General features: G+C 53.6%; 2 protein-coding genes across 2 annotated transcripts; one reads left to right on the top strand and one right to left on the bottom strand.

Annotated features, from left to right (window-relative positions):
* Positions 1 to 517: 517 nt before the first annotated feature.
* RBPJL (recombination signal binding protein for immunoglobulin kappa J region like) lies at positions 518 to 10,773 on the bottom strand. Its single transcript, XM_040248935.1, has 12 exons — positions 10,755 to 10,773; positions 9,414 to 9,522; positions 7,993 to 8,118; positions 6,510 to 6,580; positions 6,216 to 6,331; positions 5,750 to 5,924; positions 3,773 to 3,910; positions 3,258 to 3,367; positions 2,814 to 2,966; positions 1,581 to 1,736; positions 1,327 to 1,430; positions 518 to 1,220 (listed from the first exon to the last, which is right to left on the bottom strand). The coding sequence occupies exons 1-12, from the start codon at positions 10,771 to 10,773 to the stop codon at positions 944 to 946; spliced, it is 1,554 nt and encodes a 517-aa protein (XP_040104869.1). The 3' UTR covers positions 518 to 943.
* On the top strand, positions 9,235 to 24,198 carry MATN4 (matrilin 4). The gene is made up of 10 exons (XM_040248934.1): positions 9,235 to 9,490; positions 11,689 to 11,802; positions 12,552 to 13,121; positions 14,260 to 14,382; positions 17,356 to 17,478; positions 17,572 to 17,694; positions 19,600 to 20,013; positions 20,115 to 20,267; positions 23,638 to 23,745; positions 23,828 to 24,198. The coding sequence occupies exons 2-10, from the start codon at positions 11,724 to 11,726 to the stop codon at positions 23,884 to 23,886; spliced, it is 1,752 nt and encodes a 583-aa protein (XP_040104868.1). The 5' UTR covers positions 9,235 to 9,490; positions 11,689 to 11,723; the 3' UTR covers positions 23,887 to 24,198.
* The last annotated feature ends 992 nt before the right edge of the window (positions 24,199 to 25,190 follow it).

Here is a 25,190-nt window from a genome sequence, read left to right on the forward strand (position 1 = left end):
GATCAGACTCTGCCCTGGCTGGGAGTTGATGCCAACACAGCAGAGCAATCTCTGACCCTTAGGACTGACTGCATCTTACTGGGCCTGCGAAAGAAATGCCTGGGTAGACAATTAAGATAGCAAGACCTGACCACTGCCCCAGGGACCTGCCCACCAAAGTTGTGGACCAGAGGGTAAACATCTGCATGGGTACTGTGCCTGGCTCCAGCCAGAAAAAGACTAAGGAAAGGACTGAGCTTTGTATTGCAGGGCGGAAGCCAGCACTCCAGGACAGGTTCCCCATGCTCCAGAAGGGACTTGGTGGGACCCAATGTTCCAGGCAGGACCTGGTGCTTCAGGGCCAGCAGGGCAAGCGTGAGCCCATGCCCCATGTGTGTGAAATACTACCCGTTTCTTCTTTCAGGGAAGACACAGCTGCCTGGAGGGTCACTGCTCTAGGCTAGGCTCTTCACAACGTGTGAAACTGTATGCCAGACCTAGAGTGATGGAGAGAAACAAAGGTGCAGGGACAGGGATGCACAAAGAAGAGAGATCTACAGGAAACTCCCTGGTGGTCCAGGGACCAAGACTCTGCACTTCTACCGCATGGGGCACGGGTTCCATTCCTGGTCTGGGAATTAAGATCCCGCAGGCCACGTGGCATCGCCAAAAAAAAAAAAACTATAGTTACTGCGGGAGAGAGAGTGTGAGAGTGAAAAAGACAATGACGGAGAAAACCACACTCCTGACAGGATACAAAGGGAGCATCACTCAGGCGGAGTCTTCCTAGACGGAATAGGACGAGGGAGTAACCGGTGTAAGACCCGCAGGGCCAGGTTTCTAGGGCGAGAGCTTTCTGCAAGTCACCCTAAAGCTTTCACTTCCGCAGCGCCGAGGCGGAGGGCAGGGCTCAGGACCCAGAAAACCGGCCCCCGGGCAGGTCTCAGCGTCCAGGCCGCTCCTCCTACGTCTGGATGAAGAGGTGGAAGTTGGTGCGCGTGAACTCGTGATGGATGCTCTCCAGGAGCGCGTCGGCGTCAGCGGCGGGCGCCGCCGGGGCGCCCGGGGCCCCCGGCCGCGCGCTGTACTCGGGCGTGTAGGTGAAGGAGAAGGCGCTGGGGTAGAAAAGGCCGTCGGTGCGCACGAGGCTCACGGGCACTGTGATGGGTGTGCGCAGCCAGCGCCAGTCGCTGCCGAAGACGGCAACGTCGGGTACCACACACACCAGGGACCTCGGGCTCCTGGGGGTGGGGCATCGAGGTCAGGGTAGCAGCGATGCTGATGGCGTGCACCCCACTCCCCACCAGCTCCGTTCTCTGGGAGACAGGGAAACCCCCACCCCTATACCTGTACATGGTTTCGGCCTCCACGTCCCCGAACCACACTTTGAGCCCCGCGTGGAAGTTCTCACCGTGGAGCTCCAGGGTGGCCACGTCGCCCCCGCCACTCAGCTGGGGGAGGGTAAGACCAAGGGGTGTGGGAGAAGCGGGGGGCGCGGGGTGGGGAGCTGAGAGCTCGCAGCTCTCCCTCACCTGCACTCCCACCCCGCCCAGGGCAGTCAGGATCCACGCCCGCCAGCGCCCCGCAGCGCCCGGATTCACCTCGAGGGTGCTGATGAGCGGCACGGGAGTGACCGGCTCCCGGGTGCACGCCAGGCTGGTGCTGAAGGAGAATTCCACCGACTCGGTGCCGATGATGGTCCAGCAAGAGTTGTCGTTGAGCAGCGCTCTGTTGGCCTCCTTAGGGCAGGGGGAGGCCTGAGGGGAGACCCCAGGGGATGGAGAAGAAGCTGCGGCCATGGCGGCCTCAGCGCATCCAGCCGGCGCAGTGCCGGGGCTTCCGCATTCCTAAAGTTCCAGCCCTGGGCTCTGCGGTTTACCTGCCCTGCGAGCTCGAACCAAACCTAATCTCTATTTAGAGTTACCTCAGCTCGCTGGACTAGCAGGTTTCTAAAGATCTATGTTCTTAGAATTCTAGAATTCCATTAAAAAAAAAAAACAGAAAACAAAAATATTGTGCAATCCTGTGCCCTAAACATTCCAACACTTTAAAATACTTTTGGAAGGATTATTGCTCAATAATAATGTGATTTTCTACGTATTATGATTTTATCTCAACATTCCATGATACTGTTCTTTGTATTGCTTAATAATAATAGCAGTTTTTCATATTTGATAATCTTATGTCTTAACAGTCCATGATTCATCTTTGCTCAGTAATACTCAAAAGTTAGTTAAGTCGCTCAGTCGTGTCCGACTCTTTGTGACCCGGTGGACTGTAGCCCACCAGGCTCCTCCATCCTTGGGATTCTCCAGGCAAGAATACTGGAGTGGGTTGCCATTTCCTTCCCCAGGGGATCTTCCCGACCCAGGGATTGAACCCAGGTCTTCCACATTGCAGGCAGATGCTTTAACCTCTGAGCCACCAGCCAAAACTATTTATTACTGATTTTTATCTACATTCTACAATTTTTTTTTTTTCTTAACCCCGTGCCTCCAGGCTTGTGGGATCTTAGTTCTCAGACCAGAGATGGAACCCTGGCCCCCTGCGGTGGAAGTGCAGAGTCATAACCACTGGACCACCAGGGAATTCCCCTACAATTTTATATCACAACATTCTATGACTTTAATAGCCTTTGGGAAGGAGCATTGCTCAATGCTACTATTACTATTCTTTTCTACATTCTCTGATTCTATCCTGATAGTCTTCATGTCTAACATTCCATAGGAGGCAGTGTTGCTCGGTGAGTAGCAACCACGATGGTCATGATAATGGTGATCTTATATCCTACTGTTCTTCTGGGATGCTTGGTGCCGAGAGTTTCTGCTTCTCACCTGAAACTGCACCACCTTCTCTGTAGCAAGACATAAGTAGGTGCCGCCTCCTCCTGGAGGACCACCGGGAAACTGGAATGCACACTTGTGGAGTTGGGAGATGGGCTCATCCACGTCGAGGAGGGCACACTGTTTGGCTACTTTGCGGATGATCTATGGCAGAAGTGTGGGGGAGGTGTCACAGCAGGGTGCCTGGGTGCCCACAGGCTGCCCTCCCAGCCAGCTCTCTGCTACCCCAATAGCCATGCAGAATGCTGGCATATTGCTGGCATATCCGCCCCCCCCCCCCACCACCATGACAGCTCTTGACCTCCACACAGTCTCACAAACGCTGAGTGTCCCCAGTGAGGATAGGGGTCATCATGCTTTGGGTGCTCACCCTCAGCCCTTCCCTTGTGGATGGATCTGGGGTGACCCGTCCAGTCGTGCCCTCCCTTCCCATACCATCGGAGGTAGGGTGATGCCCGTGACCGTGCAGACGAGCTGCACCAGGGAGCCGTAGCGGACGTAGCCCTCTCGAGGTGGGAAGTCCCCCTGGGAACAGTGTTCATCGGCTGAGGAATAAACAGAAGGCAGGCGAGCTTCAGGGGTCCTACGCTTCTGTCCCAAATCCTCTGCCTCTGGCTCCACCTCGCGTCACACATGGGTCTTATGGGCAGGGCTGGCACACAGGGAGGTGGCTCAGGCTGAAAATTCTCAGCCTGGAGAAACCCCTTGTGGCCCATCCTGAGGAATGCCCGTGCTCTGGGGGCAGGGGCTGAGCTGGGGGAAGGGGCTGGATGCTGGAGTCAGAGAAGCTGGGTTCAGTTACCGACTCATTAGGATTTTTGACAAGTCTTTTGGTGTCTGTAAGCCTTGGTTCCATGGGGCAACAATTACTTCCATGGATGAGTTGTGGTGAAGATTAAATAAGTGAATGCATGTGAAGTGCCCAGCCCCGGGCCTGCTGGTGGGATTACCCAGGTGGAGAGTGAAGGCAGCCCACTGGCGTGCACTGGCCACAAAGTCCCCGTCCTCCACAGAGAGGTAGCGCGTGGAGACCGTCTGGGAGCGCAGGCGGTTGAAGAGGGAGACCTTCGAGCCCGAGGATATGCACACTGTGAGGGGAGGTGGAGTCAGTGCCCGGGCGGTGCTTGGCCCCTTGGAATTGTCAGTTCCCACCCTCTGTCTCCTGAGCCAATCTGGCTCAAATTCCCAGACACACTAGCCATTGTCTCATGGCTATTTATCCAGCACCTGCTATAATCCTGCTTCTATACCTCTGTCTGGTCCTTTTCACTGCCTGGGCATGAAAAACAGAATTTTACCAAGTAGTTACTAAATGCCTGCTTGGTGGCCTGCCCTACGCTGGGTGCCGGGCATTAAAGGGTGAATTAGACCTAGTTTTGCTCTGGAGGAGTTCACGGTCTCAGAGTGGGGACCAGGAATAAATAGAAACTTTCAGTAGGATGTAGTAAGGGCTGGATGGATTTCAGAAGGCTTCCTGGAGGAGGTTATACTCTCAGCTGGGGAGGACGAGGTAGGTAGGAGTTGCTCAGGAGACTGTATAAGCAAAAGGCATGTGGTGTGAAATAGTCTATTTCTACAGTTTATTGATCTCTTTTGGCCTTTAGCACAGATTCGGAGCCACCATTCTGCTTTCTGATTGGATTTTGAGCACCTGGGGAGAAAGCACTGGGCATCACCCATTCTTCCCTCACAGTGCCAGGCACACTGTGGGTGCTCAACGTACACTGCACCCAAGTTCCCATCCACTATCGTAATGAGGATAGCTAACGTTCACTGTTTTTCAGGTACTGTTTTAAGTGCTGAACATGAGTTAGCTCTTTTGCTTCTCAACGACCGTCTGCAGTAGATAATATTATCTTTACTCAAGAGAACAACTCCCTCAGGATCACACAGCTAGCCAGCAGCAGAGCCAGGATTCAAACCCAGGCCACCTCGCTCCAGAATCTGCACTTAAAACCGTCACACTATACCACCTAACCATTCCCTGGCCCTGTCCTCACACCAGCGGCCAGCCAGAACACTACCTGAATCTGAGACATACTTCAGCGTTTTTAATAGAAAGTAACAAGGTGGGGGGGGGGGGGGGGGGGGGTGGGCTCTTGAGTCACATCAACTCAAGTTCAAATGCTGGCTGGACCACTTTTCCAGCTGGGCAGACCTAAGCAAGTCATTTGGAAGGTGATGGGCCCCAATATTTCTTTTTTCTTTTCCTTTTTTCTGGTCCCACTGAGTGGCATACAGGATCTTAGGATTCACCAACCAGGGATCAAGCCTGAGTCCCCTACAGTGGAACCATAGTCTTAACCACTGGATTGCCAGGGAAGTCCAAGCCCCGAACATTTCTTAAACGAATGGATGGATGTTCCGCGTCTCATTTTCCTCACCTACCACTCACCTTACAAGGATGAGCATCAAACAGGGTGATGAATGTACATGCCTGCCAAGAAAGGCCCCCTTGGCCCAGCTTCTCCCTTCCATCTTCCAGGGAGGGTGATGGTGTTATTGTCATTCAGGCTTTTTTCCCCTGTATTTTCAAACCCATTAGTCCCGGGGTTTATCACTTGGCATCCAGGGCAGTACTTATCTCCAACTGTCTCTTTGATCAGCTATGTTTGTCTCTCCCCTGCTAGGCTAGGCTGTTTCTCCAGAAGACACTTGCAATGCATATCAGGCACTAAATAAATATTTTTAACTGAATTTCCTCTGCCTTTTTATTATATTTTGTCTTTAGTTCAGCACCTGCCAGCTATTTTGGGGACCCCCAACCTCAAATTGGATACCTAAGCCACACCCACTTATCCAGACCCGGCCCCTCTTTCGGCTCAGACTCCCAGGCCTCTCCCCCTCCCCCTTCCCAAATCAAGCCGTTTGCAGACCTGGGGCACCTCCCCAAGCCCGCCCCGCGGCCAGGCCCCGCCCCCGCTCACGGTCGGTGTTTTTCAGCGACTGTTTCTTCTGCGAGGGCTTGGAGATGACCTTGATGAGGCGGCTGTGGAAGGTGCCCAGCTCCCGGCCGCCTCGGAGCATGAGCCGCAACACCAGTCTGAAGTGCTTCCTCTTGTCTGCGTCCGAGATGTAAAGAGTCTTGGCGCAACTGAATTCCTACCGGGTTCGCGGGGATGGGGTAGTCTCATCGCAGCCCTAAGTCCCGGGATGAGCCCACCACCCCCAGTTATCTGACGCCCGCCCCGTCGGACGTGACATGACACGTCCAAGCTCTTGGGCTCAGCCTCAACCTGATCTCTCCGCATCCCCACATATCTTTTGGCTCTTGCAGGGGGAGTTGAAGGAGCCCCCTCCCCTCTCCGGTCCCCTCCAAGGGAGAGGTGAGGATGGGAGAAGGAATCGCAGCCGACCCACCCCAACTGCCCCCCTCCTGCCATGCGCTCTCACCCTGGAGTCGGGCTGCTCTTCGAAATTCAACTTCTGCGTCTCGGCGGCGCTGCCGGACGCGCCGTCTAGTCCCATGTAACCGCAGACCAGGGGCCCAGTCTCCCCTGCCTGGTGGGCTGCAAAGGGATGCGAGCGGGCTCTGGAAGCACTCAGGTGTCAGCCAGGCAAGCTTAGTTCTCGCCGCCAGAGGGCGCGGCGAGACTGCGCCTGAGAACCGCCCCGCTCCCGGGCCCTGCAGAGTGGCTGGTCCCCTTATAAACTGAGCCGCCCGGCCGCCCTGGAGTCCGCCCTCACCTTGGCCCGGCACTGGCTTCACCCTCCAGCCGGGACCTGCAAGGTAGACACAGGGCGGCGGGCAGAAGAACCTGCGGAGACATGTAAACGCCGGACTCGTATATCCATCTCCACTTTAGTGTCCTGTCTTTGAGGCATCTCAGAGATAGCAGAAAGCCAACGGAATCCTGATTCCTCCTCCATCTCCCCAGGTTTCTCCGCGACTGTGAACCTCATTAATACTCGAATCTTTCTTTTTTTCACATTCCTCACTCAATCCATCAGTAAGTCCTATCCACCACCTTTAAAACATATTCAGAATCCATTGACTTCTGACCACCTCCATCTTTGTCCCAACTGCCATCAGTTTGTCTGGATCACTGCATCAGCCTCCCATTGGTCTCTCTGCTCCCAACTCCTACCCCTTCGACCTGTTTTTCACACAACAGCCGAATGGGGTTTTACTTTTTTTTTTTTTCTTTTTTTTAAGGTATGTTGCTTATCTTAAAATCCTCCAGTGGTTTAAATTCAAAGTACTTACATGATCTGGCCCCTGCTTACTTTTCCAACTTCACTTCCTATGATGACCCCTCTTCTCTAATTCCAGCCACCCTGACTTCTTTTGGCCTTGAACAGGCCAAGTTAGTACCAAGTGAATCAAGGTCTTTGCATTTTTCATTGCTTCTAATTAAAACATGCTCCCCCCAGACTTTCTCATGTCTGGCTCCATTTTCACATTTAAGTCTTAGTTCAGATGTCACCTCCTCAAAAGGCCTTCCTACCATCTTGACCTTGCTAGCTAAATACACCCCTGCCCCTCAGTTTCTATCACCTTGCCCTATTCTGTTTCCCTTCTAGCTCTCATCACCATCTGGGAGCATCTTCTTCACTGATTTGCGAGGTGTTTATAGTCTGTCTCTCTCACACTAGAGCAAAGATGCCACAAAGGCAGTCATCGTATCTATCTTGTCCGACTGTGTGCTGGGTGCCCAGCAGTGCCAGAGAGCCTGACATATGATAAGCACAAAGTAGGCAGCTGTGGAATTAAAGAATGAATGAATGGGTGAATGAGCGAATGGGGACTGTAGATTCACAGGGTGGTTCTGTAACAGATCAAAGTCGGGGCTGATGGTGACCGAGGGAAAAAGGCTGCTGATTGGCTAAGAGTGGAGCCCTGAGTCCTCTCCAGGTTCTGTGTGTGTTGAGCGTGCATATGCGTGCTCAGTCATGTCTGACTCTTTGCGACCCCATACACTGTAACCCGCCAGGCTCCTCTGTCCATGGAATTTTCCAGGCCAAAAAATACTGAAGTGAGCTGCCACTTCCTCCTCCAGGGGATCGTCCCGACCCAGGGGTCGAACCCATCTCTCTTGTGTCTCCCGCCTTAACAGGTGGACTCTTTACCATCTCCACCACCTGGGAAGCAAAAAGACTCCAAACAGGAGGGGGACCAGAGGGCTAAAGGAGGGCCCTGGGAACCTTGCAGGGCCACCGAAGGACCCACCTCTTCTCATTTCCGTACGATTTCTGGGCCACCTTGGCGTGCAGGATCCGAACCGTCTGCTCGCATTGCTGCTGCAGGCAGCGGCGCACGCCTTCCCTCAGGACCGCGCTCGGCTCCGAGGACGACCTGGGACTGGGTGGGGGCGGGCCGGGCACCCGCAGCAGGGCGCTGAGACCCAAGCGGGCAGATTGAGTAAATGAATGGGGGGAAGGGACCCTCCTAGTTCTGCCACCTCGGGGTCAAAGAGAAGAAGCCTTAGGCAATAGAGGCGACTTGAGTGTAAGCTGTGGGCTAAATATTTGGGTGGTATGGTGCTCAGTGAGGTGTTCATGGCGAACACCGGGACCACCCAGGCGCCACTCCGCAGGTCTGGCTCCACGCCCACTGCAGCCTGGAGCCCTGGGGTGAGGCCCCAGCGGCATAAAGCCCTCACTTGTGCCGGCCTTAAGGCGGAGGCTGAGTTTGTAAGGGCGCATGGCTTCCCAGCACCCTTACGGGACCCACCCCGGGGCAGTCCTGATGCGGATGGGGGGTGGGGGGGAGGCGGCGCGGAGAGAGAGGAGGGGAGAGTGGTTGCTGGACCCCAGACCAGAAGAGTGCTCTCTGGCCGGTCAGCAGATGCCTGAAAAAATGGACGGACACCCCAAACTGTGTGCCCAGCATCTTGGAATATTTTCGTATTTTTCGGGTTAAAGCAACACTCTCAACCCCTATCTCCCAAGAGAAGGCGTCTATTGCTGTCTCAGCTTTCCTTCCCCTGAACACAGGGCCTGTGCAGGGGGCCAGTCAGGGCCTAAGGGCCTGGGGTCTTCCCCGCCAGGGTGTTTTGATGGGCTAGGATGGCTGGGCCCAGGACCTCAGTAATTGCAGAGAACGTGGAAAGGCGTCCGTGAGGGCAGGATCCGAGGCACCACCAGGTGGGGCCTGGGGAGAGCCCTGAAGCCTCAGGCTGCCCTTCTGAACCCTTTATCCCTCCTGGCAGGACCAGAGTCCGGGGCCTCTCTCCACCCCTCGAAGGGGCGGCGGGGTCAAGAGCTCGGCCGCGCCCTCGGAAGCGGGGCCAAGCAGCCAGCGGCCGAGCCAGGCCCCGCTCCGCCCCTTGGGGCTCTCCCCGGGGAAGGGCCTCGGAGGCTTCCAATGCATTCCGGCTGCGGAGAGCGTAGCCGCCCAGCCTCCCGCGGGAGTCCAATTCCCGCCCCGCAGCTCGTGCCTGTGGCTCCAGGGGTGGCGGGAGCAGGGGGCGTCGCGCTGGCCCCGCCCCAGCCCTCGGAGGAAGGGGGGTCGCTCCCTGCCAGTGGGAGGGGTCGCGGCCAGCGTTCCCCCTTCCCACCCGCCGGCCCCCGGGTTAAATGCGGCCGCCGCCTCCGCCCGCTCCAGCTGCCCGGCTGTCCCCACCTCGGGCACACTGCCCGTGCCGGTACCTGGTCCAACTGCCGGGGAGGCTCCGCCCGTCGGCTCCGCTCTGCGGCCGCGCCTCTGAGCTGTCCGGCAGGCTCAGGTGAGTCAAAGGGCCTGGGGGTACCGAGGGGTCTGCGAGGAGCAGGCATCCAGCCAGACCAGGCGCCCGTATTTAGCCGCGGCCGCACCGCGTACGGTGCCCCGTCTGACCTGCAGTGCCCTTCCCCACCTCTGCAGTGCTCTCTTCAAATACAGTCCCCACGAGTACGGGCGCCAAAACGGAGAAGGGGGACCTTATCCCGTATCTCCTCCCTCTAGGAACCCCCGGCACCCCCGCCCCCAACTAACCCGTTCCCCGGAACGTCCTCGAAGTGTTTATTCTTCAGCCAACTCTTGAGGAATTATTCACAAACCTCTCCTCCCTCGAGAATCCACTTTCTCCATCCTAAGGGCATTTCTTAAAGCAAGGATTAACCCCCTCGAGGAGCTCCGGGTTCTGGGTCAGTCCTGTCACCTTGCCACGTTGCTGTGTGACCTGGGCAAGACATGACCCTCTCTGGTCCTGGCTCCTTCCTCTCTAGAATGAGGAGTTGGAAGGGTGATGAACTTGGATGCAAGCCCTATTTTGACTTTCTAGGATTGGTTGGAGGTGGGATGCCAAGCGAGATATTGGATCAGGCCAAGAGCAGGAGAAGGGGAAACTTAAGATTTAGGGGGCCAGGAGCTTCTGCAGACAGGAACGGATGGGAGGGGCCAAGGTGTCTTGTGCCTTTACCCGCGTGCTCCCCAGGGGTGCTCCCCTGCTGGGCTGTGGCCCACGCTGGAGGAGGCATTCCACACCCGCCCACCTCCAGGAGCTGCTGGCATGTCTGGCCTAGTCATCCTCCCACGACAGGTTCTGCCAGAGGGGTATTTGTTCCTCTACCAACGCTGAGGCAAAGGAGGTGCGGATCCGCAACTGGGAGGGCGCCGGGAGGGCGCCTAGAGGGCGCGACAGGCACCCGGCCTTTCTCAGAATAGAATCATTCACGGAATTGCGGAGGGGGCGGGGCTGCGGTTGGATTAGGGGCAGCTGGCCCCCTCTGCCAAGAAAGGAAACAGAAAAATGGCTAGCACAGCTTCAGCAAGGGGCGAGGGGATGGGGTGGAGTAGGGACCCCGGGGAGAGGATGGAAGAAAAAGAGGCGACGCCTAAGGACCAGGTTGCCAGGTCGCTCAGAAGGAAGAACGGTAGCCAGGAGTCCTAGGTTCCTTTGCAGCTCGGCGGGCCACCTTCTTGGGCCTCACTTTTCGCATCTGTACAATGGGAGTCCTTCGTGATTCTCAACGGGCGTTGCCAAGGGCCAAGAGAGAGTGAGCGCTCACCTGCCCCCACGAGGTCCATGGCCGAGTCCGGGGGCGTCCAGCGCCACTGTCCCCGGAGCCCTCCGTGCGCACCTCTGCTCCTCTGCCCTAGCGCCGGATATATTCTACCCCAGCCTTATCTCCAAGGCCCTGGGGCTCCTGGCTCCCTGTTTGCTTTGGGCGGGAGCACCTGCTGGGCAGATGTGGGCTTCCCACGGCCCCCTAGCCAACACAGCTAGACCCAAGAGGGCGCCCCCTGGAGACCTTTCCTGAGAGCAGGCGGGAAGGGGCGGCACCAAGTCACAAGTTCATCGGCGTGGTGGGTTTCAGCCAAGGCGACAGCAGGCCTGCATTGAGGCCCTGCCTGTTTGAGTCGAGGGGCGGGGTTGTGATGGGTGGGAGCACAGCCACACAGAGCTGCCTTGTGTGCAAAGGGGAGGGGGTGAGGTGGGGAATGGCTTCCCTCTGCAAAGAGTCACGCGGCTGCTGCTTGGAACCCCATGGGCATAGGATTATATCCTGGAGGAGTCACTTTCTTGCCACACGACTTTGCGTACACGCAGTGAAGTTTCTGAGCCTCTTTCCTCATCTGTACTCCGGAGACAGCAACAGCCTTGGACTCATAGAATTGTTGAGAGGACTCAATAAATGCCACAGTGCATGAAAAGCATTTATCATCGTGCCTGGCACTGAGGAAAGGCCTTTCCTTTTAGATTTTTGTATATTTTAAAATCTACTTTCTATTTATTTACTATTCGGCAGTTCTAAAAAGCAGAATTCCCTGTGTTTCCAGCAAACTCACTGTGATGAAATTTTTATAATGAAAATTTTCACCATGCACGAAACTAGAGAGATTAGTAAAATAAACCATGACCTTCCTCCCCCTCCAAATGCCCATCACCCAGAATAAGAGCTCTGTAAACACTACTGCTCTGATATTTTCCTTCCTCTCCAGGCTCCGACACCTCCGTTCTCTGTTGGCTGAGTGCCATGAGGGGGCTTCCATATTCGCTGCTGCCCCTGTTGCTGCTCCTTCTCCAGCCTTGGGAAACCCAACTGCAGTTGGCAGGTGAGCCAGGGCCCACCCTCACCAGCAGGCGGGGAAGGGAGCAAAAGCCGGTTCTCCATCTGCAGCCAACTGCACACCAGGGAGAGAAAAGGAAGAGCTTTGGAACTCTAAGGGGTTGGGTTCGAGTTCACAGCTTCGCTTCTGTGGGCCTCAGTTTCCCCAGTGTATGATGTGGCTTGGAGTCAGCTAAGTTGGGCTCATGCAGAACTGCCCAGTTGGCATTTCATTTTTAAAAGTTAATTGGAAAAAAAAAAAAAAACAACTTAGGCGATTTCACATTAAAAGAAAACACTTTGAGGCTTCTCATGAAAAGACAGGATCTGCTAACATGGGGTTCTCACGGCTGCAAGGCAATATTTGATTGGGGCTGCCCACTTCAGGAACCATATGGGCTCTCTGGATGTCCACTGTCCTAACCCCAATACATTCCCTCCTTTATTTACGTTGCCTGCCTGGCTCCTAGAGCCAGCATTTGAGTTTGCTACATCCCTTTGTCCCCCCTCCGAATGGATAATACCTCCTCAGAGTAGCCCTCAGAGCTGTAGTATAGAGATTCGGTGCAGTCTCCTTCCCCAGGCCCTCAGCAAATGCTGGGCGAGTGGTTGGATATAACCTGCATTTGCAAGGTTAATTCTGAGCTGGGCGCTGTTACGCTGGGAGAGCATTGTTCCGCTCTGGGTTTTCCTGAGGGTTCTCCCGGGACCCGAGGCTTTGCTAACCTAAGAGAGCCTTTCCTGATCTCCTCGCAGGTCCCAGGTGCAGTACTGGGCCCCTGGATTTGGTGTTCGTGATTGACAGCTCACGCAGCGTGCGCCCCTTCGAGTTCGAGACTATGCGGCAGTTCCTGGTGGGCCTTCTCCGCAGCTTGGACGTGGGGCCCAACGCCACTCGAGTCGGCGTGATCCAGTATTCCAGTCAAGTGCAGAGCGTCTTCCCACTCCGAGCCTTCTCGCGCCGCGAAGATATGGAGCGCGCCATCCGCGCTCTAGTGCCGCTGGCGCAGGGCACCATGACAGGGCTGGCGATCCAGTACGCCATGAATGTGGCCTTCAGCGTGGCCGAGGGCGCGCGCCCGCCGGAGGCGCGTGTGCCTCGCGTGGCCGTCATCGTGACCGACGGGAGGCCCCAGGATCGCGTGGCAGAGGTGGCCGCTCAGGCGCGCGCCCGCGGCATCGAGATCTACGCTGTGGGGGTGCAGCGCGCCGACGTGGGCTCCCTGCGCGCCATGGCGTCCCCCCCGCTGAACGAGCACGTCTTCCTCGTCGAGTCCTTCGACCTTATCCAGGAGTTCGGCCGGCAGTTCCAGGGCCGGCTGTGTCGTAAGTGAGGGGAGCGCTGGACGGAGTCTCCAACTCTCCCACCGCTCGGATTCCGGTTCCCACCGCAGTGAAATCCCGTCCCCTCCCGGTGGCTCCGCCCATCACCTTTAGCCCCGCCCACCAGCCCCCTGCGTTGCCCTGGCAACTGCGTTCTTTTCAGTCGCTCAGTTGTGTTCGATTCTTTGCGACCCCATGGACTGCAGCACGCCAGGCCTCCCCGTCCATCACCAACTCCCGGAGTTTACTCAAACTCATGGACAGTTTACTCATGTCCATCCATCATGTCCATGGATGCTATCCAACCATCTCATCTTTTGTCGTCCCCTTCTCCTCCCGCCTTCAATCTTTCCCAGCATCAGGATCTTTTCCAATGAGTCAGTGGCCCACTGCGGGCTCTGTCAAATTCCAGCTCTGCCCAGTTTTGCTTAAGGCTTCCCTGCAACAAGGAGCGACGTTTATCGTGCCCACCCACCTTGAAGAACCATGGTGGTTTCCATGGGTTTAATGTGTAACTCCAAAACCTCCCCTTTACTCAAGAAGCACCACCCCTAACGGCTGAGCGCCATCGCCTTCCTAGAAAAGCCAAGCCCGGTCCACCTGGACAGGACCCACCCACTCTTGTTCTGGCTCCTCCCACAATGCTGCCAGATGCGTTCTTGTCACACCTTGTCTTTCGCTGTCCTCCTTGTAGCTCAGGTGGTAAAGACTCCGCCTGCAATGCGGGTGACCTGGGTTTGATCCCTGAGTTGGGAAGATCCCCTGGAGAAGGGAAAGGCTACCCACTCCAGTATTCTGGCCTGGAGAATCCATGGACCCAGTCCATGGGGTCGCAAAGAGTTGGACGCGACTTTCGATTTCACTTGATCTCTCGACTTCTTTTACTTAACTCCGCGGAGTCCTTCCTTATCCCCCTGACCCATCTGGCTAGGTGCCCAGGTTTTCAGAGCCTACTCACAGGGGCCACTCAGGCCATATATTTTCCCTAAGCCCTCCCCTGGATCGGCCCCTCTCAAACGAGTCATATTTCATCTAAAGACATCCTGGAGCACGGGGCCTGCCTCTGACCCCATCCAGCTCTCTCTTGCTGGAGTGCTCTCCCGCTCTGTTCCCTGATGATTCTACTCTTGTATGTCCTCAGGAAAGGACCTGTGTGCTCAGGGGGGACACGGCTGCCAGCACCAGTGTGTCAGCGCCCTGGGCACCTTCCACTGTGCCTGCAACCCTGGCTACCAGCTAGCAGCAGATAACAAGAGCTGTATCGGTGAGAACTACCCCCATCCTACACTTTCCCTGCTCCTGAACCTTCTGCGGCTTCCTATTGACCCAGCATCAGTCTAGTGAGTCTGGCAGGGCGTTTGAAGTCAAAGTCCAGCTCCCTCACTTTTCAGGTCTAGGAAAGAAAAAGTATCGCTTGGGGTCACAGAAGTCCTTGGTGGGACAAGGGCCAGAAGTCTTGACCCCACGGTTAAGTGGACTTTCTGCAATCTTCTCTCCTCCCTCTTTCAGGCACATCTCTTGGTTGGCTCCAAAACACCTCCCAAGCCTTTTCAGAGGCATATCTTTACTGTTTCTGTTATTTAGACACTGTTGGAATTTCCATACATTCATCCCCTATATTCCCCATCCATGCTGCTCGTTTCTGCTTCTGCATCTCAGTTCTTTCCCAGCTGCTCACCTGGGCTGCTCTTGCCTCGCCTCTCTGCACCTGCAATCTCTCAAAGCCTGGTTCTTCATTCTTGCCTTCTGAAAAGCGATGACACACAATACTTTGCTCATGCAATTGGAATTCCCCCCCCTCCATGTATGGAATACATGTGTGTCCAGTCCTGTGATCGTAATGGCAACTACCATTTACTGGAATGGATTAGTGACAGACTTTATTTTCTTGGGCTCCAAAATCACTGCAGGTGGTGACTACAGCCATGAAATTAAAAGATGCTTGCTCCTTGAAAGGAAACCTATGACAAACCTAGACAACATATTAAAAAGCAGAGGCATTACTTTGCCAATGAAGGTCCACTTAGTCAAAGTTATGGTTATCCCAGTAGTCATGTATGGATGTGAGAATTGAACCATAAAGCAACCTGACCTCTGAAGAATTAATGCTTTTGAACTGGGGTGTTGGAGAAGACTCTTGAGAGTCCCTTGGATGGCAAGGAAATCCAGCCAGTCACTCCTAAAGAAAATCAGTCCTGAATATTTGTTGGAAGGACTGATGCTGAAGTTCCAATACTTTGGCCACCTGATTCGAAGAACTGACTCATGTGAAAAGACCCTGATGCTTGGAAAGATTGAAGGCAGGAGGAGAAGGGGATGACAGAGGATGAGATGGTTGGTTGGCATCACCAACTCAATGGACATGAGTTTGAGCAAGCTGTGGGAGTTGGTGATGGACAGGGAAGCTTGGTGTGCTGCTGTTCATGGGGTCGCAAAGAGTCGGACATGATTGAGCAAGTGAACTGAATTGAACGATTTACTGAATGCCAAGTGAGCATCAGATATTGAACTAAGACTGTTACATATATCATCTCTCAACCTCACAACATTTTGGAAAAAAGAAGTCCTGTGTTTCCAATAATCCAGACATCAGCTGGGATCTTCTAGTTTTGGGGGCTTAGAAAAGGCTGGCTTGAAACCCTATTTGAAGACCTGTGAACATTCAAAACCTTCCTCAAGATCTCTGGGAATTCCGAGTGCTTACATTCTGTGGCCGCCTCTCGCTCTGAGCTTCTACTGAATTCATGTGATTTACAGGTCCTCTCTCAATTTCTCAGTCCATGCATGCTACGCATGTAGATCAGCCTCGTCACTGGTTTACGTACTTAGGCACACAAGGGCATGTGTAAGTTGTGTGTATGTCTATTTTACTAAATAATGGGGGTGGACAGAGATGTGACTTACATCTAAGTGAAGTCAAACATACACACAGAAAATAAAACATCCTTTATTTATAAATGAATATTAGGCACCTTCAATTCTGTAAGTGCTTAGTCACCCCCCTATAGGGAATTTATATAGGGATCAACCCATGTTACTCATCTCCACACCATCTCTCTTGTTCTTTTTTTCCCTCTCTCACTCCCCATCTCTTTTCTAGGAACCCCACATTCTCACACTTTTATACAGAGCAGCCCATCTTTCTCTAGTCCCTATTCCCCAGTCCAGCTCTAGGCCATCTATACACTGAAATCACTGAGATACTCAGCAGTGCAGTAGTTCACCCTTCTTAGAAGGCGGGTGTAAAGAGCAATTGTTCTCTTCCATTAGGACTTCCCAGGTGGTGCTAGTGGTAAAGAATCTGCCTGCCAGTGCAGGAGATGTAAGAGATGTGGGTTCGATCCCTGGGTTGGGAAGATCCCCTGGAGGAGGGCATGACAACCCACTCCAGTATTCTGGCCTGGAGAATCCCATGAACAGAGGAGTCTGGCGGGCTAAAGTCCATAAAGTTTCAAAGAGTTGGAAACGACAGAATGACTTAGCATCCACACGCACTCTTCCATTGATGGTATTCCCATTTTGCAGAGGGGGAAATGGAGGCTCAGACAGGTTAAATGGCAGGGCCTGGTCCTCCTCTGTGAATTAATGAGCATCTTGAGGGCAGAAGCCCTGTCTCTTACAACTGTGGGGTCCCATTCTTATTCCTGGCTTAGTAGTGGGCATGCTGGGGCTTGAGCTGGGAGGGCTGCTTAGCTGAGGAGGAAGGAGGCCTCTGCTTGGAGAATCACAGATGCCTGGGTACCACCCCAGACTAATTGAGTCAGGATCTTTAGGGGTTGGGGTCCAGGCATAAGTATTTTTATTTATTTGTGTTTTTTGGCCATGCCCCGTGTCGTGTGGGATCTTAAATCCTCAACCAGGGATTGAACCCATGCCCCCTGCATTGAGAGTGTGGAGTCTTAACCACTGGGCCACCAGGAAAGTCCCAGGCATAGGTGTTTGTAAAAAGCTCCCAGGCAGTTGTGCCGTCAGGGATGAGAAGTGCAGCACCTGGGCCCAGGCTGACCTCACCATTTCCTCAGCCCTCGACCTCTGCACTGAAGGGGACCATGCCTGTGAGCATCCCTGCGTCAGCATCCCTGGCTCCTATTTCTGTCAGTGCCAAGCTGGCTTTGTACTCCAGCAGGACCAGAAGAGCTGCAGGGATGAGCCAGCCCCCCAGCTGGTACCCTATGCTGAGGTCTCTGATGACTCCAGTCAGAACCACTGTGTGTCTTTGTCTCTTCCTTCCCACCAGCCATTGACCACTGCAGCTTCAGGAACCACAGCTGCCAGCATGACTGTGTTAGCACTTTTGGTGGGCCACAGTGCCGCTGCAGAGAGGGCTACGACTTGCTGCCCGACAGGAGGAGCTGTCAGGGTAAGGAGGGGTCTTCCCCATTTGTGCAGAGCGGCAAGGGATTTCAGCTGGTGGAGTCCACCCTGACTCATCCTGACTTGTCTCACCTTTCAGCCCGGGATCTTTGCAATGGTGTGGACCATGGATGTGAGTTCCAGTGTGTGAGTGAGGGCTTCTCCTACCACTGCGTGTGTCCTGAGGGGCGGCAGCTCCAGGCAGATGGCAAGAGCTGCAGCCGTGAGTGATGGGTGGAAGGGGGCTAATTCTGCCTGCCTCTGCCCCCCTGCCCCATTCTGAGCATCCTTAACTCTTTCCTTGCTGCGACCCATGAGTGTGGTGTAAATGTGTGTGTGTTAGTGGTGGTGGAGTTGGAGGCTCTGCCATGCCCTGCCTTTACCTCTTTGCCTTCTACCCTGCTGCCAAAGTTAATTTCAAAAACACAATTTGATCACATTTCTCCCTTGCTTGAAAGCCTTCTGTGGCTCACCAGTGCTTACAAAATAAAGATCAAATGCCTTACCCCTGAGTTTTTCAAATGGTGGGTGTAACCATAGTGGATTACACAAGTGGTGGGTGTAACCATAGTGGATAACAAAATCAAATTAGTGGGTTACAAGGCAGAATTCTTTTTAAAAAAGAGAGAGAAAATAGAGTTTACTGCATGTATGTAGAAAGAGTAAGTATTGTTTCATGAAACTCAGTTTTAATTGTACGTGAGTATAAGGGCAACTGAGCTACTTCACTTTCACTTTTCACTTTCATGCATTGGAGAAGGAAATGGCAACCCACTCCAGTGTTCTTGCCTGGAGAATCCCAGGGACAGGGGAGCCTGCTGGGCTGCCATCTATGGGGTCGCACAGAGTCGGACACGACTGAAGCGACTCAGCAGCATAAGGGCATCATGGGCTTATCAGGTGGTGCTACTGATAACTCGCTGCCAGTCCAAAGGATGTAAGAAACACAGGTTCAGTGAAAGGAGTGGCAACCCACTCCAGTATTCTTGCCTGGAGAATCCCTGCGGACAGAGAAGCCTGGCAGGCTACAGTTGATAGCGTCGAAGAGAGTCAGACACAACTGAAGCAACTTAGCGTGGCATGGCATGGCACATAACTGCATTATAATGCATTATTATTCTTATTTTACTGTGACTTGTGGTCAAAATTTTGAAACCACTGCCTTAGGTCATTAAAATATTGCTTCAGCCAACCCCATCATCCTGTCTCCTGCCAAACTTAAACATTTGAGCCGTACTGGCCAGCCCATTCCCAAATGTGTCGAGGGCTCCTGGCTACCATGGCTCTACACACATTGCGCCCACCGTCTAGAATGTCCCTTCCTGCCTTGGAGAACTCCTACTCATCCCTGAAGACCAAATCACTTGTCACCACCTCCACGCAGCCTTCCTCAACTCCAGGAAGAATCCTACCTTGCTCCCTGCATGGCCCTGCATTCAAACACTTCCCTTGATGGTCACTAATCGCATATGTGACCGCTCTGCTTCATCTCTGTTTCCTTATGGATCAGGATTATGTTTAACTTATTGTCAAACCTCCCTTGGGGCCTAGCAAGGTCTCTGGCTGAGCACGGGGGAGGCAAAGTGCTCAGAATTCTGTTGGTTAACATAGTAGATGATCGTAAACAGTAGCTACTGTGATGATGATGATGAAAAAGATGCCTGTGCTAAGCACTTGCTTGCTAAGTCGCTTCAGTCATGTCCCCCTCTTTTTGACCCCGTGGACTGTAGCCCACCAGCCTCCTTTGTCCATGAGATTTCCAGGCAAGAATATTGGAGTGGGATTTCCAGACAAGAATACTGGAGTGGGTTGCCATGCCCTCCTCCAGGGGCTCTTCCCCACCCAGGGATCAAACCCGAGTCTTTTGCAGCTTCTGCATTGGAAGCAGATTCTTTACCACTGAGCCACTAGAGAAGCCCCATGCTAAGCACTTAATAAATGGCAAAGAGGATAAGGATGCCAATGATGATGCTGTGATGATTAATTTTTATTATTTTAGCACAGTGCCTGGCATAGGAAGGCGTTCACACATAGTATCTGTTATATAATAAATGTTTGCGAATGAATGAATGAATGAGCAATAGCTGCTGCCTGCCCTCACTCCCAGCTCTTCTCCGGTGCGGTGTAGGGTGCCGGGAAGGCCACGTGGACCTGGTTCTGCTCGTTGACGGCTCCAAGAGCGTGCGCCCGCAGAACTTCGAGCTGGTGAAACGCTTCGTGAACCAGATCGTGGACTTCCTGGACGTGTCCCCCGAGGGCACGCGCGTGGGGCTGGTGCAGTTCTCCAGCCGCGTGCGCACCGAGTTCCCGCTGGGCCGCTACGGCACCGCGGCCGAGGTGAAGCAGGCGGTCCTGGCCGTGGAGTACATGGAGCGCGGCACCATGACCGGGCTGGCCCTGCGCCACATGGTGGAGCACAGCTTCTCCGAGGCGCAGGGCGCGCGCCCCCGGGAGCTCAACGTGCCCCGCGTGGGCTTGGTCTTCACCGACGGCCGCTCCCAGGATAACATTTCCGTGTGGGCGGCGCGCGCCAAGGAGGAAGGTGAGCTTGGCGAGGGCCGGGCTGACCTGAGGTTGAGTTGGATGCGGGGAGGCAGCTTTCCTGAAGCCCAGGGCGCCCCCTCTGTTCCCCCGACCCCGCAGGCATCGTCATGTACGCCGTGGGCGTGGGCAAGGCCGTGGAGGAAGAACTGCGAGAAATCGCCTCGGAACCAGCCGAGCTGCACGTGTCCTACTCGCCGGACTTCAGCACCATGACGCACCTGCTGGAGAACCTCAAAGGCAGCATCTGCCCGGGTGAGCGCAGCCGGCTCGGGACCCCGCCCCTTCTCTCACCGCGCATCCTCCGAGGCCTCGGGGTCCTATTCGCTCCCGCCCCCTTCGCTGAGTGACAACCGGGGGATGGGCTCGCTGGTCAGAGCCTGCTTACTCAAAGTGTGGTCCCTGGACCGTCGGCAGGGCTGTCACCTGGTAATCTGTTAAAACTGCAGCGTTTTCAGCGCTCTCAAAACCTACTGAATACAATGCTGCACTTTGACAAGACCCTCAGGGAATTAGTACTGTTTGCTGTTGCTAAGTCACTTCAGTCGTGTCCGACTCTGTGCGACCCCATAGACGGCAGCCCAGCAGGCTCCCCCGTCCCTGGGATTCTCCAGGCAAGAACACTGGAGTGGGTAGTGCTAAGTTTAAGAAGCACAATTCTAAGCGATCTGTTGCCCAAATTAGCGGGAATTCAGAATAATTTGGGGGGTGGTGGATTTTTTTCAAAGGCACGCCCAATTCAGCACTGGTAAGGGGAGCCACATCATAAGTCCGTTTATCTTGCTGGAATTCAGCTTCACAGACCTGGGAAAGGGGCAGGACTGGGCGTGTTTCAAGTACACAAAGATGTGTATTAAATATATGTGTGCTTAGTCGCTCAGTCTTGTCCGACTCTTTGTGACCCTATGGACTATAACCTGCCAGGCTCTTATGTCCATGCGATTCTCCAGGCAAGAATACTCGAGTAGGTTGCCATTTCCTCCTCCAGGGGATCTTACCGGCCCAGGGATGGAACCCAAATCTCTTGCATCGGCAGGTGGATTCTTTACCACTAGCACCATCTGGGAGGCATATTAAATGTATATATCCCATAAATTCAATCCATCTGCTTCATATGGTGCTCAGCTAAGGAAAAGGGGACCAACTCTATTTGTGGAGGGAGGATGGGCTTGAACTTTGTGTACAAGTACCTTTATAGGTAATATAGGGAATTTCTCAGGGGGTGATTTTTTTTTTTTTTTACCATAGAGTCTTTAGACTGTAACCCAGGCCTACAATGTGACTTTTCTTTCAGATAAACAGACCCCACTCCAGAGCTAGGTTCAGTAGGGCTATGCTGGGCCTGGACAATCTATGTTTAAAATATCTCTGTATATATGTATATATACATATATATTTATGTATATGCATATACATATATACATACACACACACACACCTTTCTTCCTCTCCCTCTCTCCAGGCTAATTCCAATAATTAGCGAGGATATTATGGAGACACTGGATTAACTTCTCCTTAGGGCCCTTCCTGTCCTCTTTTACTCATTTATTTATTTGGCTGTACTGGGTCTTAGTTGCGGCATGCAGGATCTTTAATTGCAGCATGGGAACTCTTAGTTGTGGCATGTGGGATCTAATTCCCTGACCAGGGATCAAACCCAGGTCCCCTGCATTGGGAGCACGGAGCCTTAGCCACTGGACCACCAGGGAAGTCCCTAACTCTTATGTCCCCTGCAGTATGACTTTGGACAAGTCACTTAACCCCCACCTCTCCCTTACCTTTCCTTTTCTGTGATAGGGCAGGGTGCTGGCTGCCCCAGGTTGCCTCTAGTTCTAGAATTCTAACCGAAATCTGGCCTCTGTGATTGAGGATCTTCACCAACTGATGAAGAATGACCTTGGGTAGATCCTCTTCTCTCTCTGGACCTTGGTTTCCCCGCCTGCCAAGTTAGGAGCCATTCTGAGGCTGTTATCAATATCACTGATGACGCAACATACAGCAGTTTGCTGAGGGTACATACAAGACTAAAATATAATTTTTAAATCATAATATCAACTCTGTATTGAAAGCCAAGTGCCAGGCATTGTGCTGTAGTATTCAAAATGGCACACATTAACAGAATTTAGTGAATCTAAGATACCATCCATTGTAAGAATCACTATTATTTTCTATACTGCTAAGAAAAAAAATAAAAATGCCGGATTTAACTATAAGGCACGTCTTTCGATTTCAGAGATGTTGAAATGTGTGAGGAAATAGACTTGAATCAGTGGTTCTTAAACATTAGTGTGCATCAGACGTACCTGGAGGGTTTAAAGACAAATTGTTGTCTCCAACCCCAGAGTTTCCGATGCAGTAGGTCTGGAGTAGAATCAGATCATTTGCATTTCTAATAACACCCTAGGTGATGCTGCTGCTGCTGCTGGTCCAGGGACCACACTTGAGAACGACTGATCCCTAAGATGTTGCTCTTCACTCTTGTCATCTCCTGTTTGGCCACTTCCAATTGACCTTGACTCATGGACCTAGGGAACCAATGAAATCCACTATAAAGTGTTTACTTGTATCAGTTCTAATGTTTCGCCCTCCAATAAACTAGCCACTGGCAACATATGCCCATTTAACTTAAACTAAATAATTCACTTCCTCAATCACACTAACCACATTTCAAGTGTTAAATAGCCATCTGTGTGCTGCCACACTAACAGATGCTACCATCACCGTATTCATTTGGACCGTATTTCTGTCGACTCTTGCTGCTCAAAGTGTGGTCCATGGACCAGCAGCATCAGTACCACTTGGGAGCTTACTAGAAATACAGCATCTCTGCTCCTTCCCCGTTAAGAATAAGAATCTATCTATCTATATCTGTCTATCTATATTTTGTTTTTTGGCTGTTCTGGTTTTTTTTTTTCTTTCCTGCATCCAGTCTTTCTCTAGTTGTGGAAAGCAGGGGCTACTCTCCAGTTGCCCAGGCTTCTCCTTGCAGTGGTTCCTCTTGTAGAGCACAGGCTCCAAGGCACTCAGGCTTCAGTAGTTCTTGCAGCACGTGGCCTGCATAGTTGCAACTTGCTGGCTCCAGAGTGCACGTGGCTCCAGAGTGCACGGGCTTCAGTAGTTGTTGCATAGAGACTCGAGTTGGTGGTGGTTCACAGGCTTAGTTGCTCCGAGGCATGTGGAATCTTCCTGGACCAGGGATTGGGGACCCGTGTCCCCTGCATCGGGCAGGCAGATTCTTATCCACTGTACCACCAGGGCAGTCCAAGAATCTATATTTTAACAAGATCTCCTAGTGAGTTCAATGAGCACCAAGGTTTGAGAAACCTTCTGAGATGGGTACCCACATAAGACACACATGAAAATCACGGAGTCTTCAGCACCGCCCAAAGAATAGGTTGTCTCATTGTATCCATTTTTATAGCCAATGAATCCGCTGCTTAGAAAGGTTGAATGGGTTTTCCAGTATCTCACAGCTATCGAGCTGGGACTCACCCCAGGTTTGTCTGAATCTCAAACCTGTGCACTCAGCCGCAGGCGGGGTGGAGGGTATCGGGGGGCCTCGGCCAGGGCCGGCTGGTCCTCCTGCAGCTTCTCACTCCCCCGACTGTCTGTGCCCCTCTGGCAGAGGAGGGCATCGGCGCGGGGACAGAGCTTCGGAGCCCCTGCGAATGCGAAAGCCTCGTGGAGTTCCAGGGCCGCACGCTGGGGACGCTAGAGAATCTGTCGCAGAAGCATATCCTTTGGGTCCGGGGGCGCGGGCCGGAGGGGAGACGAAGGGACCCCCGAGAGCCCCGGAGGCTTCCTTAACCTCCCACTGGCCCAGCTGACCGCACGCCTGGAGGATCTGGAGAACCAGCTGGCCACCCAGAAGTGAGGGCCGCGGGTGGCCCGGACCTGGGCAAGGAAAGCGGCCCCGCGGACGGCCCCAGCCCTCTACCCCCGCTCCAGGGGCGCCGTCTGGGCGCCGGGCTCGGACAGAACCTGGGTCCCCCCGGGCTTGGGCTGTCGCGGGGGAGGCGCTGGCGGGCTCCCAGCGTTGCGCTCGAGCTGGGCTCGCCTGGACCAGAAGTCGGACTGCGGGGAGGGATGGGGGAGGGGATGTGGAGGACGCGTGCTGCGCTCAGTTCTTTGTAGGATTTCTTTTTTTGTTTTCTTTTTCTTAAAAAAAATGTCTGGTTTCCACGGGGTCGGTGTGTGTGTCTTGCTGTGCCGCCACGGGGAGGGGAGGCCAGACGGAGCGCTCTCCGGCGGCGCCCAGGCGGCGTCTCCTCGGAGAAAGGCGCATTGTGCGGGGGTCGGGCCGGGGGGCAGGGGACTGCGAGCTGCTTTCCCCCGCTGGTTTATTCAGCCGAGAACAGATGGCTCCTTATGCAGGCAGTGGGAAGGGGGCTCCACTGTTACCCTTGGGGTCTGGGCAAGTCTGCCCTCCATCTCTCAGCGGTCAGGCACCTGGCTCTCTGGCTGTGCCCATCTCCTGGTGTCCGGGCCCCCCCCACCCCCGGAGTCTGGCTTAAGGGCTGTTAGAACTGGGCGGAGTTGGGGGGTGAGTGATGAAGAAGTGGGAGGCAGTAATCGGACCTTCTGAAGGGATGGGTTGTGTGTGTGTGGGCGGGGCTCATTGGTGAGTTTCACTCGGATTTTATCTCCCTGCACCAGGTAGGAAGAGGTGTGTGGGGTTTTTTGGGGAGGGGCAACCAGGACGTCTGGCCCAAAGTGGCCTGCACAGCCTCTGCTTCACCCTCTGCTCTCCTCCAAAAACACAAAAACAAAATAAAAACTAATCCTCTGTAGGTAAAGAGCGCAAACCGGTACAGTCTCCCCAAGTGCATGTGAGAAACTGCGAGGATGAAAATGCTTCCAGTCCTAGAGTGATGACAGGCAAATTACTCTGGGTTTGTTTCCTTATGTGTAAAATGGGGATTGAAATAGTCACTCCCAAGGGTGGTGGTGAGAATGGAGGAAATTATTCTAAGGCATCTGACCTTGTGCCTGGTACCTATTAGGCTCTGGCTTAATGGAAGCTATGAATAGCTAACATGCTTAGTTTCTGGCATTATTCAAAGCGACTTGCAGGTATTTTCATTTTATCATCACAACAACCTTGTGAGGTAGGAATTTTTGCCTTTATCATTATCAGGAGAAAACTGAGTCAAAGAGAGGGTAAGTCTCCCCGAGTCA

The sequence above is a fragment of the Oryx dammah genome, unplaced genomic scaffold (genome assembly GCF_014754425.2).
Source record: "Oryx dammah isolate SB20612 unplaced genomic scaffold, SCBI_Odam_1.1 HiC_scaffold_10, whole genome shotgun sequence".
Classification (NCBI taxonomy): Eukaryota; Metazoa; Chordata; class Mammalia; order Artiodactyla; family Bovidae; genus Oryx; species Oryx dammah.

Bases quoted from the DNA above. Each gene is read 5' to 3' on its own strand.
- RBPJL (XM_040248935.1), bottom strand. The intron at 8,119-9,413 runs GTACCGGCACGG...ACCCAGTCCCAG, and splicing joins CTCCCCGGCAGTTGGACCAG to GTCGTCCTCGGAGCCGAGCG. The intron at 6,332-6,509 runs GTGAGGGCGGAC...ATCCCTTTGCAG, and splicing joins GAAGCCAGTGCCGGGCCAAG to CCCACCAGGCAGGGGAGACT.
- MATN4 (XM_040248934.1), top strand. From the start codon at position 11,724: ATGAGGGGGCTTCCATATTCGCTGCTGCCCCTGTTGCTGCTCCTTCTC. The intron at 11,803-12,551 runs GTGAGCCAGGGC...ATCTCCTCGCAG, and splicing joins AACCCAACTGCAGTTGGCAG to GTCCCAGGTGCAGTACTGGG. The intron at 14,383-17,355 runs GTGAGAACTACC...CCTTCCCACCAG, and splicing joins AGATAACAAGAGCTGTATCG to CCATTGACCACTGCAGCTTC.